At 41.1% G+C, this 22,639-nt stretch overlaps 2 protein-coding genes across 3 annotated transcripts; one reads left to right on the top strand and one right to left on the bottom strand.

Moving 5' to 3' along the window:
- Nucleotides 1-4,967: 4,967 nt before the first annotated feature.
- Nucleotides 4,968-12,732, bottom strand: LOC5508012 (UDP-galactose transporter senju). Of its 2 annotated transcripts, none has more exons than XM_048730228.1 (6): nt 12,421-12,732; nt 12,230-12,347; nt 11,811-11,857; nt 10,188-10,327; nt 8,799-9,411; nt 4,968-7,219 (listed from the first exon to the last, which is right to left on the bottom strand). In XM_048730228.1, exons 1-6 carry the CDS (start codon nt 12,527-12,529, stop codon nt 7,083-7,085), a joined length of 1,164 nt encoding a protein of 387 aa, XP_048586185.1. In that variant the 5' UTR covers nt 12,530-12,732; the 3' UTR covers nt 4,968-7,082. The 2 variants fall into 2 exon arrangements, with proteins under 2 accessions (XP_048586185.1, XP_001628633.2); XM_001628583.3 differs by having other exon boundaries at nt 4,968-7,200; nt 12,421-12,727.
- Nucleotides 12,733-13,034: 302 nt separating this feature from the next.
- LOC5508024 (adenylate kinase 7) lies at nt 13,035-21,966 on the top strand. The gene is made up of 20 exons (XM_001628559.3): nt 13,035-13,189; nt 13,692-13,862; nt 14,077-14,185; nt 14,960-15,054; nt 15,240-15,614; nt 15,812-15,889; nt 16,636-16,722; nt 17,041-17,103; nt 17,425-17,553; nt 18,036-18,147; nt 18,408-18,478; nt 18,633-18,690; nt 18,850-18,912; nt 19,067-19,165; nt 19,488-19,586; nt 20,019-20,102; nt 20,328-20,380; nt 20,673-20,759; nt 21,233-21,391; nt 21,770-21,966. Exons 1-20 carry the CDS (start codon nt 13,046-13,048, stop codon nt 21,806-21,808), a joined length of 2,175 nt encoding a protein of 724 aa, XP_001628609.2. The 5' UTR covers nt 13,035-13,045; the 3' UTR covers nt 21,809-21,966.
- Nucleotides 21,967-22,639: the final 673 nt, after the last annotated feature.

The following is a 22,639-nucleotide window of genomic DNA, read 5'->3' as shown; positions in this document are numbered from 1 at the left end:
TTGTTAGATTAAGCTTTAGTGTTACATTAAGCGGCAGTTGTTACATTAAGCGGTGATACAGGCCTGCCTCTCAGCCACTGATTTTTTCTTTTGGTTAACTATTTTACTTTTATGGTTATCAAAGCGTATCTGAAACTTGGTTTTAGCAGAGCCTACATATTGGAAATCGCAAACTCCTTTCAGAGAGCAGACAAACAACATTTATATCACTGTTTTAGTGCAGGTCATGGTTGGTACTAACGCATGTCTTTCCCATAGTATGACCAGTAAAGGTGTTACCCATTTTTAGAAACTTACTATCCATACAGATTACACATCTAGATGCTAAATAAGGAATTCATCTATCGCTGCACGACACCTTTCCGACAAATTTTAGCAATCATCACATGGTTCCAACTCGAGAAAGAGACATTATATATAATGATATAAAAATAAAATGTATGTGTGTGTGTTGGTTGAACAGCCTATTTCCACTTATATAGTTAGTGGAGATGCATAGAGCTTGAAACCTAACCTTGTAGACGCGCCTCCAGACGAAATCGGGTAACACTAGGTACTATCTACTTTTCTTTGCAAAGTAAATCTAGTCTTTAGTATAGTACCATGCGTACTTTTCTCCGCTTTATTGAGTTAGAAACTACACAAACCTACTCAAAGCTGCAGGGGCTCTACAATGAACAGTAGCTGATATAGGGGGAGGGTTTTTTGGGTCTAACCCCCCCCCCCTCCATATGGCTGCCAGAAAGCCATATGTAACAAAAAAAATTACCCCCTCCCCCCTTTATCACTGAGCCAAACCCCCCTTTAGAGAAAAGCTAGATCCACCCCTGGTGAATGACCTGAAAACGTAGCCAAGGAGAGTTAGAGTTAAACAGAGGGCTACAACTTCGGTGGAAACCCCGAGGGTTAGGCCGGGTGTATAGATTAACCTTTCCTGTTACGTGTAAGCCGAAGTCCCGTGGTTTCTCTTTAGCCTTTTCCGCAAAAGAAAACTTTGTTTGTTATATATGTCGATTCCTTATTACTAATATTTTCTATTACTCTTGTTCTGTAAAATAACTAAAAGCAAACAAAGAAAGAACAGAAAGGAACACGGGGTTCCATTAATTGTGTAAAGTGTGTAGCGCGGGACAAACACCTCCGGCCTCGCCAGTGATGACAAGATAATGATAATTTTAAAATCACGAGAAAAGAGTACTAAGGCACTTTTAATGACACTATTCTTGTATGTATGCATGTATGAATGTGTAATGTACCGTCCTGTTCCAAGACCTTCAGGCTCTTAACAGGTCGTCACTAGTCACATATCTTTTTACTGCAGTTATAGTTGTCAAAGAATTCGGTCACGTATTGATGGTGTTGTAAAACGGATATTAAATAGTTACAAAGTCACAATTTTCAGCTAATAATGTCGTTGAAACTCGTTGAAACCCGAAAATTGAGGTTAGCTGTCAGGTTGGGGAGTAACCTTTAAAGACCTAGCACTGATACAGACCTTGTAACTTAACTAAGTTTATTGCTTGGTTAAAGCCTCAATTCGATTTATCAACATTAGCATGTGATCCACGAAAATCATCTGAAAAACTAAAGACGATAATGATCTAATTTGAACGGTGTCTGGTAGAATGGTTCATTATTTATTCTTAAGGATAAAATCGTCCATAAATAACAAGTTTTTCTTGTAAAAACAACATTTTCTGTGTGTTGATAATTCGACTTGCGCATGCGCATGCGCACCGCAACAATTGTGCTTCACAGCACATAGAGATCTTTGCAAGTTATAACCACCCTTCAAATTTGGTTGCTATAGCTTTACATCTTCAACCATAAATCAAGGGTTCTTTTTTCGAAAATTTGCTTTTTTACAAAAAAGTCAATTCTAGCTGAGGTAAACACTTCCCATAGGGTCTTATACAATATCATCAATATTCTCATATGAGAGTGTTCAAATTCAATGAAACTTGGCACCATAGTTTTGTAAGGCCAGAGCTACCTTTTATCAAAATTTAAGATACCCCCGGTTTCCAGGGGGGAGTTATGGCTTGTTGATAAATCGACCATCATGGAGGTTTTTCGGCCATTGTCAGGGGGGACACCACCAAATTTCGAAAGTAATGGCACATAACACCTATACACACACCTACCAACACTATCTGATCGGTTTCTGCCGTTAAAAAAAGAAAAACCACCCCCACCACCACCACCGCCGCCGCCGCCGCCACCACCACGACCACTAGAAAGAGTTGGGAGGAGTCGAAACAATGGACTTGGAGGACTAAGAACAATAGACTAGGAGGAGTCGAAACAATGGACTTGGAAGAGTAAGAACAATAGACTAGAAGGAGTAAGATCAATAAACTCGAAGGAGTTGGGAGGAGTCGTAACAATGGACTTGGAAGAGTAAGAACAATAGACTTGAAGGAGTTGGGAGGAGTCGAAACAATGGACTTGGAGGAGTAAGAACAATAGACTAGAAGGAGTTGGGGGGAGTCGAAACAATGGACTTGGAAGAGTAAGAACAATAGACTCGAAGGAGTAAGATCAATAGACTCGAAGGAGTTGGGAGGAGTCGAAACAATGGACTTAGAGGAGTAAGAACAATAGACTAGAAGGAGTTGGGAGGAGTCGAAACAATGGACTTGGAAGAGTAAGAACAATAGACTCGAAGGAGTAAGATTAATAGACTCGAAGGAGTTGGGAGGAGTCGAAACAATGACTTGGAGGAGTAAGATCAATAGACTCGAAGGAGTTGGGAGGAGTCGAAACAATGGACTTGGAAGAGTAAGAACAATAGACTCGAAGGAGTTGGGGGGAGTCGAAACAATGGACTTGGAGGAGTAAGATCAATAGACTCGGAGTTAGGAGTCGAAACAATGGACTAAGAAGTGTAAGGGGGGATAAAAGCAATATATGGAGAATAGAGGCAATAGCTGTAGGCCTAAACACAACAGTAAATAAATCGCTTGGATGATCACTTTTGCTTAACACCACCAGGGGAGCTATGAACCCATACTTATTCTGAAACCATCCTGAAATTCGGGGAAAAGTGGAATGTTTCTCGATCGAAGCCTATATCGACGTTGTTTGAGTTGTTTCACCATAGGGCCCACTGCCTTGTGAACGACATCGTCCAACATGATGTTTTTAATTTAACTATTCTTACACAGATAGCGCGCTATGCTCAGTCTTCTCATCCATTCCTTCTCCTCATCCATTCCTCCTCCTCATCCATTCCTCCTCCTCATCCATTCCTCCTTCTCATCCATTCCTCCTCCTCATCCATTCCTCCTCCTCATCCATTCCTCCTTCTCATCCATTCCTCCTCCTCATCCATTCCTCCTTCTCATCCATTCCTCCTCATCATCCATTCCTCCTTCTCATCCATTCCTCCTCCTCATCCATTCCTCCTCATCATCCATTCCTCCTTCTCATCCATTCCTCCTTCTCATCCATTCCTCCTCCTCATCCATTCCTCCTTCTCATCCATTCCTCCTCCTCATCCATTCCTCCTTCTCATCCATTCCTCCTTCTCATCCATTCCTCCTTCTCATCCATTCCTCCTTCTCATCCATTCCTTCTCCTCATCCATTCCTCCTTCTCATCCATTCCTCCTCCTCATCCATTCCTCCTTCTCATCCATTCCTCCTCCTCATCCATTCCTCCTTCTCATCCATTCCTCCTTCTCATCCATTCCTCCTTCTCATCCATTCCTCCTTCTCATCCATTCCTCCTTCTCATCCATTCCTCCTCCTCATCCATTCCTCCTTCTCATCCATTCCTCCTCCTCATCCATTCCTCCTCCTCATCCATTCCTCCTCCTCATCCATTCCTCCTCCTCATCCATTCCTCCTCCTCATCCATTCCTCCTTCTCATCCATTCCTCCTTCTCATCCATTCCTCCTCCTCATCCATTCCTTCTCCTCATCCATTCCTCCTCCTCATCCATTCCTCCTTCTCATCCATTCCTCCTCCTCATCCATTCCTCCTCCTCATCCATTCCTCCTTCTCATCCATTCCTCCTTCTCATCCATTCCTCCTCATCATCCATTCCTCCTCCTCATCCATTCCTCCTCCTCATCCATTCCTCCTCATCATCCATTCCTCCTTCTCATCCATTCCTCCTCATCATCCATTCCTTCTCCTCATCCATTCCTCCTCATCATCCATTCCTCCTCATCATCCATTCCTCCTTCTCATCCATTCCTCCTCCTCATCCATTCCTCCTTCTCATCCATTCCTCCTCCTCATCCATTCCTCCTTCTCATCCATTCCTCCTCCTCATCCATTCCTCCTCCTCATCCATTCCTCCTTCTCATCCATTCCTCCTTCTCATCCATTCCTCCTCCTCATCCATTCCTCCTCCTCATCCATTCCTCCTCCTCATCCATTCCTCCTTCTCATCCATTCCTCCTCCTCATCCATTCCTCCTCCTCCTAATCCATTCCTCCTTCTCATCCATTCCTCCTTCTCATCCATTCCTCCTTCTCATCCATTCCTTCTCCTCATCCATTCCTCCTCCTCATCCATTCCTCCTCCTCATCCATTCCTCCTTCTCATCCATTCCTCCTCCTCATCCATTCCTCCTCCTCATCCATTCCTCCTTCTCATCCATTCCTCCTTCTCATCCATTCCTCCTCATCATCCATTCCTCCTCCTCATCCATTCCTCCTCCTCATCCATTCCTTCTCCTCATCCATTCCTCCTCCTCATCCATTCCTCCTTCTCATCCATTCCTCCTCCTCATCCATTCCTCCTCCTCATCCATTCCTCCTTCTCATCCATTCCTCCTCATCATCCATTCCTTCTCCTCCCCCGCCCATTCCTTCTCCTCCTCCGGCGGTGGGCGCTCCCTTAGGAGAACATACGGGGTACATACGGGGTATATACAGGGTACATCGACTCGACTCGACCTGTGGTCTCATCCTCCACTGATCTGCTCTCGAATTCTCCCAAACAAGAAACACCTCGGGTTTCAAAACTCAATGTAGGCACGTAAAGAAAATTACATTTCTCTTATAATAAATAACCTTATATGACCTTTTAAGATTATTACCTTATTCAAATTAGGTCAGAGCTGAAGCAGGCAGTTTCGATGGCACATTTGAAGGAAAGGCGGGGTGGGGAGGTTACTTGCCTCACAATCCCCAACCCCTGCTACGGCCCTTACCCGGGGTAAGGTAATTATCCTGCTACGGCCCTGTTCGTAACACCCGGGGTAAGGTAATTATCCTGCTACGGCCCTGTTCGTAACACCCGGGGTAAGGAAATTATCCTGCTACGGCCCTGTTCGTAACACCCGGGGTAAGGTAATTATCCTGCTACGGCCCTGTTCGTAACACCCGGGGTAAGGTAATTATCCTGCTAAGGCCCAGTTCGTAACACCCGGGGTAAGGTAATTATCCTGCTACGGCCCTGTTCGTAACACCCGGGGTTAGGAAATTATCCTGCTACGGCCCTGTTCGTAACACCGGGGGTAAGGTAATTATCCTGCTACGGCCCTATTCGTAACACCCGGGGTAAGGTAATTATCCTGCTACGGCCCTGTTCGTAACACCCGAGGTAAGGTAATTATACTGCTTCGGCCCTGTTCGTAACACCCGGGGTAAGATAATTATCCTGCTAAACCCCCTGTTCGTAACACCAGAGGTAAGGTAATTATACTGCTACGGCCCTGTTCGTAACACCCGGGGTAAGGTAATTATCCTGCTACGGCCCTGTTCGTAACACCCGGGGTAAGGAAATTATCCTGCTACGGCCCTGTTCGTAACACCCGGGGTAAGGTAATTATCCTGCTACGGTCCTGTTCGTAACACCCGGGGTAAGGTAATTATCCTGCTACGGTCCTGTTCGTAACACCCGGGGTAAGGTAATTATCCTGCTACGGTCCTGTTAGTAACACCCGGGGTAAGGTAATTATCCTGCTACGGCCCTGTTCGTAACACCCAGGGTAAGGAAATTATCCTGCTACGGCCATGTTCGTAACACCGGGGGTAAGGTAATTATCCTGCTACGGCCCTGTTCGTAACACCCGGGGTAAGGTAATTATCCTGCTACGGCCCTGTTCGTAACACCCGGGGTAAGGAAATTATCCTGCTACGGCCCTGTTCGTAACACCCGGGGTAAGGTAATTATCCTGCTACGGCCCTGTTCGTAACACCCGGGGTAAGGTAATTATACTGCTACGGCCCTGTTCGTAACACCCGGGGTAAGGTAATTATCCTGCTACGGCCTTGTTCGTAACACCCGGGGTAAGGAAATTATCCTGCTACGGCCCTGTTCGTAACACCCGGGGTAAGGTAATTATCCTGCTACGGCCCTGTTCGTAACACCCGGGGTAAGATAATTATCCTGCTAAACCCCCTGTTCGTAACACCAGAGGTAAGGTAATTATACTGCTACGGCCTTGTTCGTAACACCCGGGGTAAGGAAATTATCCTGCTACGGCCCTGTTCGTAACACCGGGGGTAAGGTAATGATCCTGTTACGGCCCTGTTCGTTACACCCGGGGTAAGGTAATTATCCTGCTACGGCCCTGCTCGTAACACCCGGGTAAGGTAATTATCCTGCTACGGCCCTGTTCGTAACACCCGGGGTAAGGTAATTATCCTGCTACGGCCCTGTTCGTAACACCCGGGGTAAGATAATTATCCTGCTACGGCCCTGTTCGTAACACCCGAGGTAAGGTAATAATACTGCTACGGCCTTGTTCGTAACACCCGGGGTAAGGAAATTATCCTGCTACGGCCCTGTTCGTAACACCGGGGGTAAGGTAATGATCCTGCTACGGCCCTGTTCGTAACACCCGGGGTAAGGTAATTATCCTGCTACGGCCCTGCTCGTAACACCCTGGTAAGGTAATTATCCTGCTACGGCCCTGTTCGTAACACCCGGGGTAGGGTAATTATCAGGGATAATTCCAGCTATCCGAGTTTGAGTAAGCGGTGTCCTGCATGAAATTGGAGGATGAGACAAAAGACCTGCGGTTTTTCTCTACAAACTCCTACCCTTGCCCCAAAAAGTCTCTATGGATATAAGGCCATACAAGTTTATAGATAGGTTATAATCTGTCATTTGTCTGTTTGTTATAATCTAAATATCTGTTGCATCCTGTAGTGCTTCATGTAAAAAGATGAGTACGTCGCATCGGCCCAAGTGGTTCTACCCATCACACTTTCTCTGTAGCCTCTGGATTCGTGCTTTCTGACATTGAAAATAAAAACTGAAATTACAAAAAGCAGAAGGTACCTTAGCCATTGGATTGTGCAATTTAAGAAAAAAAAATCCACCTCTCCTTTAACGGAATTGGAAACATTAAGGGTGGGGCTCTAAAGTCCAGGAAATTTAAACCGGTGGCTGTTATGGCCAATGAAGATTTTGTCTTTTTCTGGACAAGAATAAAATCTCATCAGTTGGGAATCTGCTAAGTATCATCATCAAGACACAGTTGGAAATAGATCCAAAGGGTAAAAGGGGGTAAAGCAGGAAATGGGGGTGCATTGTTACCTAATCTTCCCTGGGCTGGATTTTTTTCTTCACTGAGGTGATAAAACTAAACTGATTCAAAATTTAGTTCCAGCACCCTAAAGAGCAAACTCAAAAAAGTCGACTTTATCGACAAGGAGAATGGATTTTTAGACGTTTGAAAGGTATATGCCTTTTTCCAATAAAGTAAAAATAATAAAATAAAATACATAGCATTTATATATGGCTAATACAGTATCAACAATGCTCTAAGCACTTCACAGTTATCCTATGCACATTAGCTCATTCTGGACCTGAGAAACATAAGCTTCTGGTGTGCTCACATACTGTACATTTCATCCGTGGCCACATGCTCTGAAGCGCTAAAACACTGAGCCATCCCTGGTTTTAAACTTTATCTTATAGTAGCAACATTAAAAAATTTGTGAGTCTCGAAAGCTAGCTGAAATCCGGGTACCTCTAGTAAAACATACCTATCTGAAAAATTCTCGTCCGCAAAAATGTGACAAAGTTTGAATCTGCACTTTCATGGTAATAACTTGCTAACTTGCAAATTTATAAAAAAATCCCCATAAATAGCATCGATCACAGCAGAACCCCATGCATTCAATATTTAGTATCAGTTATCAGAGATAAAGATTTCTTGATGTTTTATTAAATTATTTAAACAATACACTTTGAAATTACAGGAACAGGAATAACCAAGACTAGTGATTCCGTAATACTAGTTGCACATACAAATTTTGTCAGTAACAATCATAGCACAACCTTCACTAGTCTAAACATTTATATGAAATTTGAGAAAAATAAGATCATTAACTTTTTCAAAATTTAGGACATTTTAAAGGCCTTTCCAAAACATGAATAAAATCTGAGAGACCACAGGAACCACATTCAAAACCAGAACAAACAGCAGCTCTCCCAATAAAGTATAAGTGGACGTATGTCACTCCAGAGAGTATGGGAGGACTTTACCGTATGTCACTCCAGAGAGTATGGTAATTTCTTTTGTAACTAACAGCAAGTTCTACAGTGTGATGTTCGCTGTTAAAGCCAAATGAATGTGTCAATCAAAGCTTCCATTTGCAACTGAACATGACGGAATCCTTCTTTTAATGAATGTGTCAATCAAAGCTTTCATTTGCAACTGAATGTGTCAACCAAAGCTATGACTCTCACATGCTTATTGGCTAAATCTCTCCTATGACTGTGCACCCCCCCCCCCCCCCCCCCCCCTTCAGTTAATCCTTAAAATGCACCTACCTACTGTAGAAATCACTTTTCTTTACAAATACAAATGTCACTATATCACACACCTGCATCTTTGGCCAACTTCTCAGCAGCCGGCTCTGGCTTTGTGTTGTCTACAGGGTTCTGAGAGTACAATATAGTGGCATAGGAGACTATGACGATTGCAACGAATGTCAGGATGTTGATTGGGATGCCGAAAATAATCCAGGCTAACACTGCGGTAAACATAAGCTCTAGGGCACTTGCAAATGTCTTGAGAATGGAATTCAGGCGTTTGAGGAACAGAGAGGTGACGATTCCGATCCCTGCGTTGTTGGCTATGATCCCAAGCACTTTGAACTGCATGATAGACAGCAGGCTCTCTTTGGTGAAGGCTTCCTGTAGTGACCCGCCATAGACGAGGACTAGGATGTTACACAGTATGGAATCAACATACATAAAGACATTCTGCACCATGATAGGGGCGTCGCCACTGCGCCCCTTTAGGAGGTACTCGTTGTAGACCCCGGCAAAGCATGAGCAGAAGACTTGAACAAGGATGAGCACTAGATTGTAGTCTAGCTTTAGGGAGAGGCCAGAGGACATGGTGTTAAAGTTGAGTTGCTTGACGATACATCCAGCAGTGAGAAGAAGTAGGGAGACCCACTGAATACGACTCAATTGCTTGCTGAACAGACACTGTAGAAACCAAACACAATTTATTACAGCAACTCTAAAAAAGGGACTTTCAGAAATAAAAAGTACAGTACCTTAAATAAATTATGATATGACCATCATCAAGTAAAAATGGATATAGGAAATTTATATCTATGTATACGATTTCAAAACTGATCATGTAATCTAAAATGAACCATTCTCAACTTCTCAAAGGCAAAAAATATTTGAGGTTTAGAAGTGACATTTGCTAAGGATTCCTCAGAAAGCATAATTACTAATTCCAAGTTTATGATTTTCAGTTTGGCAAATAAAAAGACTCCTTATGGGCAGCTGTGCAAACCCCCCTTCAAAGATTTCTAAAGAAGTATTCGGCTGTCCACAATTAATAGGTAACTGGTGATAATAAAGCATTTATTTTTGTCTTTATTACATTGACTAATACTAATACTGTATGCATTATTCAGAGTCAAAGTCGTGCAAAAAGGCTAATTATTGTTATGCTAGGGTTTATATACATACAGAACTGACATAAAGTAATGCAACCGAAATCTGATGTATTTCAACAAATTTGTCTAATGTGCTCATCCAAAATTTTGAGTATCTTTTCCTGGCTTTAGTTTTTTTTAGGCAGTTTGCACAATCCGAAATTACTTTATTCAAAATTGTAATGTCACTAGTGATTATTTTCTGGTTTTAAGTTTGCACCAATATTGTACTTGCTTGCATTATCCGTAAAACACATTAAAAAAGGATGTCAGAAGATCAAAGCTTGCTATAAGAGCTATAAAAATTCTTACCTGGAAAATCACCCCTGTCACAACAACACGGAACTGCAGCAGCAAGTAGTAAGTAGTTGGGTCATAAGCACCCAGATTCACAAATGCCAAGTTGTTGTACAGGCAATACAAGAAGGCAGGAATCAGATACAGGCCCAACACTACAATGAATAGAAGTAAAGGGTCTCAAGGCAGTGGAATAAAGGCAGAGGTGGGTGGAACAGTATCTTTACAAATCAATCTAAATACCATATTTCCCGTCGTATAATGCACTTTTTTTACTAACAAAATGACCTAAAAAAAACGGGGTGCGCATTATACGTGGAACCCAATGTTCTCAGTATGTTAAAAAGGCGGAAATTGATAAGAAGATGAGGTAATCCCATTGTAGGTGAGAAACAGTCACAAAATCGCTTAAAAATAACAAAAAGTAAAAGGTATTCCAAACAAAAAATATCTTTAATTTCCTCATCATGTGTTTTGTAAGAGAATAAGCCCAAAAACTCGCCAACAGCAATTATGTATGCTTCCTTCATGATTTTCTTTCTGTCCACAAAGTTGGAATTTACTTGACCTAGTCTCTTTGCACCTCATCCAAAATAGCAGTAATTGCCGAGAACAAACACAAGCTCGCATTTCGATGTTCCATGTGAAAATACAAATGTTCAGCGATGAGAATAACAGCTTTACAGTTGTGCTAAGATGCGCTGCTTAAATGCCTAAGAGGTTCAAAGTGATTATCACCTTCAAGTTCAGATGTAGAAAAGCATTTACCATACTATTATGTATAAATAAAATGAATTGTGAATCAGAACATTTATCTTATCTTGATACTTCCTGTTTCGTTTTTGGTTGTTTCTCATTTCCTTGTTTTTTTTATTGGGGTGTGTATCATATGCATGTTTTCAATTTTTTTTTAAAAAGGCCTTGAAAATTGTGGTGTGGATTATACATGGGTGTGCATTATACGCTGGTAAATATGGTACATCAACCTTTTTAAAATATAATTAACAATTATACCATTTCCATTGAGGTGGATATTGTCCAAATATCTACCAAGAGGCAAAAGCCACTTTCTGCTAATTGTTTTAGTATATAAAACGAGCTTTAGAGCAATTTTCTTTTCAGAAACACTTGCAAATCAGGTGTTACACCCTCCTAGGAGGCGTATATTCCATTTTATTCCGAGTTTCTAAACCAATCAAATCGCTTGTTCTTGCGAGGTTCCCAAGTTTTATATACTAATGAAAGTTATGTCTGCTTTTTGTTTAATACCATATATAAATCATATGTCATATATTCATATTATGACCCATTTTTAAAAGTTTGACAATGAAATAATTGATTGAAAACAACACTGTTTTTTTTGTCATTTGTTATTTATTTTTCATTTGTCATTTGGTGGGAAATCCTGGGGAGAACACTGACATTATTGTGTTAGTCAGCCTGTTCTTTCTTTCTTTTTTTTTTTGGGGGGGGGGGAGGCATAGGCGAGGGTTGTCCAACCACCCCTCCCCACTTTACTAAAACAGTAAGTAATCTTGTAATGTTCTGTACCTAGGATCAAGTCTCCGTTCTACACATTATATGTGTAGACTAGTAGTAGTAGTAGACTAGTAGTTTGGTTTGGAGCACATAAACTACCTTTGATATTGTCTTTGATGTGCGTGAGAAACTCACGGGGGGTCGACCTGGGGAGCAAATCGGATGGTTAGTGAATAGCTTAATTTAACAAGATGTATTGTGGAGCGACTTCAGAATACAGGAAATAATAGGAGGAAATGCAAATAGGTTTGGATGTGGCCCTGAATCCTGTAGTCTAGCTTGTATTGTCATGCTCAATGAGCACAGCATTCAGGTGAAACAAATATCACGTGCTTAGCTATAGATGGCTGCCCAAAAGCTGTCTTCTCTCACTAAAGAGTCGCCAAATGTTCGATATTATCTATGGTTGCTCCCTCCCTCCAATCCCCTAGGTTCTTTTACATCAGTTCTAAGATTTGCTTGACCTATCATGCGAAGTTCCTCTTTGTTTGCCGGATAATATACTTATCAATTCTCACTCTTGTAATTGCAGAAAACAGGCCGCAAATAGCTTGACAACTTCCGTGAATAACACAACAGTGGTAGTATTGTAATGATAGCGATTGTTCTTGTCTTTTGTAGCAGTGACGAGTATTCCTAGAACAGGAAAAAAACAGTTTCGAAATGGAACCGATGTGATATGACAGTTGATTTAATAAATCGATTTTACCTTGATTTATAAAAAGAGCCATGTATCCTATAAATATAAAGAAGTGTGTTTTTGTAGGGAAGAGGTTCTTCAAGTTAGAAACGGACACAGCGCTCAAGTAAGACGACATATTGAGGAGAATTTGTGAGATCGCTCCCACACCTCGAAACTCGTGTGTTATGTTGTACTCGTGGCTTGTGTACTTATGAACGCTCGATTACCACTCGTGCCTTCGGCGGCCAAGAGGCAAAATTTTAAAATGCCGCCTCCAAAGAGCAAGCAGTAAAGAATGCGTAAAATTCAGCTGAATTTACACAACCTATAGGGGGTATTATTTTTTTAACCTTTTATGAAGCAGTAGTCTAAAGTAAAAATTGAAAGCATACTGTCAGTCGATATTATGTCGTTTTTATATCGGTAAGTATTGATATTTCCCGCTTTTTCTTTGAGTAATTAAAATTTTGCATCATAGTTGTTATCTATTTTCAATGCTTTGAAATAAGGCCCGTCATATCTACCAATATTTCTCTTTTCTGATTATTGCTATAGCTTGAGACACGTTGCCTCGCGAGAGTTATTTTCAAAAAAAAAAATCTGTCGATAGTTTTCCGTGGGGTGTTCGCCTACTCGGCCGAGTCCTTTTCGGATGTCTGTGTGTGTTGCCTCGCAACTGCTTTACAGAGAAACAGAAACGAAGATGGCGGACGTTGCTCCAGCGAAAGGGGAAACCAAACGGACCCGTGTGTTTTTAAACCATGTAGACGCGTACTCAAGCAAGAATATCAGCAAAGTAAGTTATCAGCCCTGTTTAATATTGCCTAAATCGCTTTAAAGAAAATCGATTCAAAGACTAATTTCTAGCCTTCAAATGACGGCATAGGCTGTCTGTTCATGCATCAACTCGAGTTGTCATAAAACATTCTCCTACCCTTTGAGATAGAATTGTCTATACGTAGTAAGCTGTTACTGAGGCAGCGACTAGCTTTATGGTTTCTAGTATAGGTTCATTTATGAGCTGTACAAACTCAGATAAGGAATGACTAAACAAACTAGTTTAAAGAGCATTTGGCAAGTTTTATAAGTAAGTCTAAATACTTTAACTTATACTAAGATTTGCAAGTGGATGAAGCTACATTTTTTATATTTTCTTGTTTTCTGCTATGGTCACTTCCTCTAAAGATTATTTTTAAGATTATAGCCTATTAGAGCCTAACCAGCGCGCAAAATTTGCAACAATAGTGAAACATCTGGAATTCTCCCTTTAAATTGCACAATTCAACTTTCCCCTGTAGATATTAGCTCGCTCAGTTGTAGGAGCTACGGCAGATGAGGAGGAAGTAAATGACGATGAGTCGCAAGCAAGTGGAGAAGCCCCCATCCAGACTGATGCCTGCTATCAGATTGTTGGCACTATGCAGGACCCAACTCAACCTAAACCTAATTGGGTCGATGAGGTTTTTGAAGTAAGTGATGACAAGAAAAAAGAAATCTCCTGCATTTAAAAGACAGGACGTTTTAATAGACAGAAGGTATTACACTCCCATACATGGAGGTGCTAGTCTAAAAGAAAAGGGAAAAAAACAAACAAAAAAATACAGATTCTGTAGTGCCCTGGCTTGTGAAAGTTTTGACAAGTACAGTAGCTCATCATTACAAAACCTGTCTGTTAATTTTTAGTACAAAACTAAAGAGGAACTGCTCCCTCACCTCCTTGGCTGTGATATTGTGCTGTACGACATTAATGGACCTCCAGACCAGGTGGATCAGGCAACATGGGCAGTGTCAGGTAGGAGAGTATGGGAGGGGGCTATGAGCATGGGTCATACACCACTCAATGCTATTACCCTTTATTATATGGAGGGTAGGAGAGTAGGGGAGGGGGCCATGAGCATGGGTCATACACCACTCAATGCTATTACCACAAAAGGTAGGAGAGTAGGGGTGGGGTCAATGACCATGGGTCATACACCACTCACTGTTGTTACCCTTTATTATATGGAGGGTAGGAGAGTAGGGGAGGGGGCTATGAGCATGGGTCATACACCACTCACTGCTATTATCACAGAAGGTAGGAGAGTAGGGGTGGGGTCAATGACCATGGGTCATACACCACTCACTGTTGTTACCCTTTATTATACAGAAAGTAGGAGAGCAGGGGTGGGGTCTATGAGCATGGGTCATACACTACTCATTGCTATTACCCTTTATTATATGGAGGGTAGGAGAGTAGGGGTGGGGTGTATGAGCATGGGTCATACACCACTCACATCTACTACCCTTTAGTATACGAGAAGTGCTGTACCCACTTGGTTGATTTGTACTTAGTCAGTAAGAGTTATATATTCACCAAGAGCAACCACTGTGAGTTGCTTTGTGAGACAATTCCTAACCATAAGTTATTACAACACATCTTGATATCTTGGATTTGTTGAGCCGATTAGTTGATCCTCTTACAGTGTACACAAGCACATACTTTAAAAATGACATGCAAGTTGCTGTTTACTCCTGTGGCATACTGACATTTATAAGACATACTTTCTTTATTTGAATCTTTCTTCAGCATTGCATGCAGAGCTTGAGAACTGGAGTGGACTAAAAGTGTTCATCTGTATGTCTACTATCATGACTTGGGCTCGTAGCAAGCCTTTAGACCCTGTGAGTGGGCATACTGCAGTATCATCATATATTATATCATGGATTAGGCATCATGCATTACTAAAGTTGAAGTATGATATTGGTGCGCTAGAAAAAAACAATGCACCTAATAACTTCTATGTTATTTTTATTCTTAATTTCTTGCTAGTGTCCCATTGTGATAATTTATGTGCATATGTTCTCAGGATGACCCAGAGATTCCATTTACTGAAGATGACTACCGCCGTCGCCGGGCCCACCCAAACTTCAAACCCCACATCAGTGCTGAAAAACTAGTCATCAAACATGGCAAAACCAACAAAGCAAAATTTATCACTTATGTGGTGGCCTCTGGGTTGACATATGGATCTGGTGAAGACATCTTCCACTTTTTGTTCAAGACAGCATGGCATGGCCAGATGCCAGCCCTGCAGTGCTTCGGCCCTGGCGACAACATTGTGCCTACTATTCACATCTCAGACCTTGCAAGCATTGTGCTCAATATTTGTGATCAGCATCCCAAAGTACGCTACATGGTGGCGGTGGATGAGTCTAAAAATACCCTGGAAGAGATTGTCAAGGTACTATAATATATTATTTCTGTTGTCAAATGTATGCCACTCTTTGATTAATACCACCTCATTAAAACAATTCACTCCACTTTCTTCCCAAAATTTTCTTTCCATTTCATTCCTATGGCTCACAAACTATTGATTGATGTATACTGTTATAGGATATTAAAAAACAGCCATATGAAACATGATTTCTAACTTCACAGGCTGTCAGCATTTACTTGGGAACAGGAAAGGTCAAGAAGATCTCCAAGGAAGAAGCACTGCTTATCAAGGAACTGGAGGTCTGTCTTCCAGGACTTAATTATGCACTTCCATTATAATTATGTACCTATAGGATATCAGGGTCTAACATTTTGCTTTAATTTGTATATAAGTCTAATATGTGTTTAAAGGGATGGAAAATGCAAATTTATTATGCAAATATTTTTTTTATTTAATGACATCCCATCAGCTTTTTTATTCATTAGACCCCTTATGTTATTTGGTTTTTGAAAGTTCCCTTCCTACAAGCAAAATCTGACAAATTTCCTCAGATTTCAAAGGCTAGAATGTCATACACTGTATCTTGCTGTGTTGCAGGTTTAACTGTTCTTATGTTTGCATTCACATTTATTCATTCATTATGCAGGGCTTCTGGAATTACGCGGGAAAAAACTCAAAATTATGCGGGATTTTTTGCTAAATTACGCGCTAAATTGCGTGGAAAATCAATCATTATGCACTAAATTACGCGGGATTTTGCAATACATGCGATTTAGCAAAGAACGCCTAGTCGTTTTTACTGTTTTCGAAATTCAGTTCGAAATATCGCACTCTTACGAAAAAATATATCTCTTTTTTACAAGAAAAAGAGGTAAGAACCCTTAAAGAACACATCAGCTGTGCACTTAAATGTTTTGTCTTTCAAAATTTAGCCAAATTACATGGGATTACGCGGAAATTTGTGGATTACTCGGATTACGCGGAAAAAGTCAAATTGCGCGGAAGCACGTAATTCCAGAAGCCCTGATTATGTTTGTTATTCTAGCAAGCAGATTTTGACATGCTTCTTGTAAACCTTCGAATGGAAGCAACATTCATTAAGGAAGGGATGAATATTAACTGGGTCTCAGAGGTGAGTCAGAATGTTTCTTCTTAAATGGGCAGGTTCCTATTGTAGGAGCACAACACATGAAAGGAGCACTAGTCTCAGCGCAAGATGGTTAACCATCTCGATAGAATTTGAATATAAAATCAAGGTTTCATATCTTCATGTTACAAATTCAATAGAAAATGTTGCACAGTTGCTTCCCTACATTAGCCAATGGAAATCCTTTTTAATGGGGATTCTTTTTCTCACTTGGTAGTTTTATGATGAAAGAATATAAATTATGCACTATATCATTTGCTAAGTATGTACAAGAAATTTGATGCCATGTATTTCTCTTTCCAGACTGGTGTTGTCGACAACATAGAAAAAGTCATCAAGGAATATAAGGAGACGAGAGGACTTTTGGTGGGTAGGCATGTGCCTTTGCATATGGGTGGGTAGTGTGGCCACCCCAGCCCACCCCAGCCAAGCCACCAAAAAAGGGCTTATTTCAAATAGAAAGATTGCCTAATATAAGTAATTATTAAGTAATGGTGCTGGCAACTCAAACCCCCTACTGTACTGTATATTAAATAAGGAAAAAAGAAATCGTTCATGAATTACATTAAATACCTTTGGTATTAGAAAATACTGATATTCTCCATTTGTTTGAGTTGGGTTCCCATTTCTTTGTGTTTCTGTGTCTTGCCTGTTTATATATTGTCTCACTCCTCTTTTGTTTTTCAGCCTGTGCGCGCCTGTATCCTAGGCCCTCCTGCCTCTGGGAAGACGTTGGTCGTAAAACAGCTCTGTACCCACTACAAGCTTCACCACATTAGAATACAGAGTGTGATAGATGAGGCCATTGAAAAACTGGTAAATATTTTATAGTTACTTCGCAATACAGCTATAAATAGTATATAATCACATTAGGATCCAGAGTGTGATAGATGAGGCCATTGAAAAACTGGTAAATATTTTATAGTTACTTCGCAATACAGCTATAAATAGTATATAATCACATTAGGATCCAGAGTGTCATAGATGAGGCCATTGAAAAACTGGTAAATATTTTATAGTTACTTCGCAATACAGCTATAAATAGTATATAATCACATTAGGATCCAGAGTGTCATAGATTAGGCCATTGAAAAACTGGTAAATATTTTATAGTTTGCAATACAGCTATAATAGTATATCATTAGGGCAGCCCGATTTAGGTGATTTTAGAAAAAAAAGGTGTGTAATGTATAGCATTTATACTGTATTAGTCTGTTAATTATATAGGATTACACTGTTATGATTATACTTTTCTGTATGCCTCTCCCTTATGCCATATAACTGATTTGTTTCCATAGCAACAAAGTGCAGCTCGCGCAGACCAAGACAATGATGATGAGGATGACATGAAAGCACAGGAAGACCAAGAACTGCTGGAAGCTCTGCTTGAAAGCAAGGAGCAAAACAATGGTAGGATTATCAAACAGTATTCCTACAGTACATTTGTGTATACACTCAGGCCCTTCCCAATCTATCTGTGTTTGTTTAGACGCGTTGACGTTTTGTTCATCCTCATTCGAAAGAATTGATTTCACACCAAAACTGCACCAAAAAGGAGAGCATATTTTTGCTTTTGCAATTAGTGTGGAATTTCCTAACAAGACCTGTCAATTGTTCGTTACCACATTTGTTGCACCATGTTTACTGAATCTTGCTGTGTTGTTTTATAGGGCGTTATGAAGATCAATACATTATTCGATTCTACAGAGAAAAGCTACATTCCATGCCCTGTCAAAATCAGGTAAGTGCTATCATTTCTTTACATGACCATTTAAAAAAAGACGACACAGCCTTTTTATATAAACTATTGGCCATTCTAAGAGGTATAGCTAGCATAGAGATCTCAAATAGTATTACTGAATTTAAACTCATTATTCTTCCATGTATTCTTTTAGGGTTTTATTCTTGATGGATATCCCAAGACATACGAACAGGCAAAAGAGCTCTTTGCAGGTAGGTTTCACCTTGACAGAAGCTGAGTCTCCTGAGCTTATGTCCCACTGCCAGACTTTGGACGGGCCATTCCAGGCTTGTTGCTGGCCCTCTGCCATGAGATGGCAGGGTGAGCTTGACTCTTAACCTTGAGTATCAATAATGTGTGCGTTTTTTTAGCTGAAGAAGGCGAGGAGGCAGAAGACGAGTCACCCCTTGCCTATGACAAGTTAACAATGCCAGGTGGGTCTTGGTCATTCTGTGAAAATCATCATCGATCATCAATGTATGTCTTTTAATAACCTTACCTTTCTACTTTTTCATAAATCGTCATATATTCCATATTCCTGTTACCCAAATAATAACCTGTTGTATTTCTTTGTTTTCTTTGATGCAGAGGTCGTGGTGTCGTTAGACGCATCCGATGATTTTCTCAAGACACGTGTTATGAATCTACCAGAGAGTGTGGTCGCTGGGACTCACAATACTGAAGAGGGTTAGTGACAGAATGTTTACCACGGAGGTGAAAAGGCGGAAAAGGGGGGAGGCAAGTGTTGGGAGGGGATTGGGGGTTGTAGACATACTGTACAATGATTTCCTCAGGACACATGTTAGGATCCCAAGCAGAGGGTGTGGTCGCTGAGACTCACAATTACTAACATTGGGGCTGGCAGAAGGGGGGGGGGGGGGTGGGGGTAGGAAGTGGTTGGTAGACATATGCTGACTTCCTTCATATATATATACCATCAGGCCGCCACAAGATCTATATCCATCCCTTCTTACTGCTGATAGTTGTTTAATCCTGATTTTTATCTCAGGGTTGATGCGTCGTCTGTCCGAGTACCGCGCTGTCAACACCGAAGACGAGACTGTACTCAACTTCTTCGATGAGCTGGAGATCCACCCTGATAATATAGGTTTGATGTGCATTCATTTCTATAAAAAAAACAACGAATCTAAAACCCAGTCGCCCCTTTCTGCTAGACTACAGAATTCAGGGCCACATCCAAACGTATTTGCATTTCCATTGTATTTATTGCGACGTTCTGTAGAAATCAAGGTGTGAAGTCCCATTTGCCCTGTATTATGTAGGGAAAGCGTGTAACTTTTTGCACTTGTATCGCCTTATTTATATAATAACTCTAGCAGCAAAATGAACAGCATTGACTCGAAATCCATGCTCGGGACCCAGCAGGCTTTGCGAGCGCTCTTCCGCAGAAAAGCTGTTCTTCCCGGCGTGCTTTACGCAGTCGAACAAGAGCACTGGAGCCTAGAGCCTTCTCAAAGTCTTTGAAAGGAAACTTGTGTTTCTATGTTAAGGTATTAATGATCATGTATTTTGTGTTTAGATATTTCACAAGACTCCAACGACCCGAAGATGTGTGCAACTGTGGAACAGATAAAGAAGCTGATGGGTGAACCGAGAAATTACGGTAAGCTGTACATCCCAGACGGATAGGTCTGCCGCGTGTGGTTTTCATGCAGGCGCGTACCCAGGACTTAATTGGGTGCGCAGTTATAGGTGTGTATAGGAACTGGATAGTATTCGCGGCCAAGTGGGTACCCTAAGTATGCGGCTGAATTATACAAGAACGCTGCGTGTTTGGGAGGGGATAGTCGAGGAGTTGACGGTTACTTATGAGTGATTGTGATTGAAGGACCGACGCCAGAAGAGCTTGCAGAGATGGAGAGAAAGGAAACGGAGAAAAGGGTAAGGAAGAGATTTTGGTGGCCGACATTTATTCGTATAAAACAGTTATAAGTCTAAACCTAACGTAGAGTTTGGGGCTGACATTTATTATAGTATAAAACAGTTACAAGTCTAAATCTAACGTAGAGTTTGGGGCTGACGTTAGGGATTCCTATATGACTTTGGGGTGGGCTGGGGTGGGACGCTTACTCGAAAAGCTTAGGGACTAACTATTAAACAGCTGATGGGCGTTTCTATTATAATAAAGTTCTCTGATACTGACGAGTTTTTTTTATTTTTGTTGTTGTTTCAGCTGGAAAAAGAGCGTAAAGAGCGCGAGGAGCGAGAGCGCAGAGAAGCCGAGGAGGCGGCGCTACGAGCTCAGAGGGAGGAGGAATGGGTGAGATCCGCTATTCCGTAAACGATCGCCATTTGTAGTACCTCCTGGACACCTCAGATGAAGTTTAGACCATGGAGCTACAATACCCCGCCGTTAACTAAATATGTTGAATCGTAGACGGCTAATTTCTAAACCCAACAAACGGAATTTGATTACAGTAGTTAGGCAACTAAAGTTTGTGCCATTTTTTACGGGACGTTCGCTAGCATAGATACATCGGCTATCCTCTTGATAAATCGGCTATATCCAGTGATTAATGCTTGCGAGCAATCGCTCTTTATTTTAGAATGCTTTTATGTCTTAACACTTTTGATCATGAAGGAGTTTTAAACTTGAACTTCGTCTGGGATGACCTCGAAGTAATGACAGCGGTGGCCAGTTCTTTAGAAATCATTTTTAACGATTTCTGAATAGTCAAAATGTTCGTACGGTTTATGCGTCGAGTGTTCTAATTGCCAGTTTGTTTGTCTTAGCGTGTCCGGCTTCAAGAGGTTAAGAAACAGGAGCAAGAACTTCTTGAAAACCAGTCCATCCCCCTGAGGAACTACCTGATGAAGCATGTGATGCCCACGCTGACTCAGGGCCTCATTGAGGCCTGTAAAGTACGACCGGACGACCCCATAGACTTCGTGGTGAGCATGCTTTGTGGACAATGCTACTTTGCATGTATTTTGACACAACACACTGTATATACCCACTCCAAAGAGCTTGCTTTTCCTGTCTTCCGCAAACCTGCGCTTTTCTCTAGTGAAGGAAGCAAAGAAGGTGAAGGAAATAGGCGCAGTTCCGTTCCTTTCTTCTTGCATCTCATTCATGCTCATTTACACAGTGTGTCTCTGTTTACTTTGCAAGTAAAAGAAGGCCTTTACTGTGGGTACGCCTACCATGGGAACAAGTACCTTATACCACACATAGTCGCTATCACCTTTCGTTTTGCCTACCCTTATCTAATCTGACTATTGATTTTCAGAAGCTTGAATTTAATACCCTTAATTTATTTTTTCTTTCAGGCGGAATATCTGTTCCAGAACAACCCACAAATTGATTAATCCGAGTGCCACCACTTGTACATTTGTAACATAGTCACCTGTCATTAGTAATGTGTATAATTTGGACAGAAGTTCTAGCTCTCATCGCTTATTATAATCCCTTTATGTAATGAATTTTTTAAGGAGGGAACTGAAATAAACCATTAAAATTTGCACAAGTTGTTTAGTTGTTATTTATCGTCGTAATATAGAAGCTTCCCTGCTAGCAGAAGCCTTTTTTCTCTGTATTTCGCTTAAAATTATCTAAATTATTAGATATTCGATGTATTGCTTGCTGGTAATTTAGAAAAAAAAATGGGTAGTGTGCGATATTATGAGAAAAAAGGAACAATCGGCGTTATAATGAGAAAACAATGAGCAATGCGCAAATAACAACAAAACGCAATGAGTGATGAACGTATCATATAGTTAGTAGAGAAAAAACGATACAAATGCACGCGGTTAGTTGTAAAAAAAGGGCTAAAAATAGTGACAATATTAATAATAAGAAATGCTACGCGCACTTTACAGCAATAGAACATACTTATACTTAGCAACAGACAATAAAGAGGAGCGGCGTTTCTCGTTATCATCGCTGAGTCAGTTTTTCACGCAAACTGCTCGACCGAGAGCTATATTAGCGATTTGAGGGGAACAAATCACCTGTTTACATGGATCAAGCTGCTGCAACATTCAAAGAATTGCTTTGAACGTAGCTGCATTCTTTGCCAAATAGATATTGAGCAGTGCAGAACGTTAATATAATGTTTTATTGTTTTAGTATTTTATTAGAACAGTTAGTAGGCTGAAAAGCGGGTTTGTGCGTAGCCTGGGTACCAGCCTCAACTTGGT

This window comes from Nematostella vectensis, chromosome 7, assembly GCF_932526225.1.
Source record: "Nematostella vectensis chromosome 7, jaNemVect1.1, whole genome shotgun sequence".
NCBI classification, from domain to species: Eukaryota; Metazoa; Cnidaria; class Anthozoa; order Actiniaria; family Edwardsiidae; genus Nematostella; species Nematostella vectensis.
Note: the sequence above shows the minus strand (reverse complement) of the source record. Positions and strands in the feature narration are given on the sequence as shown.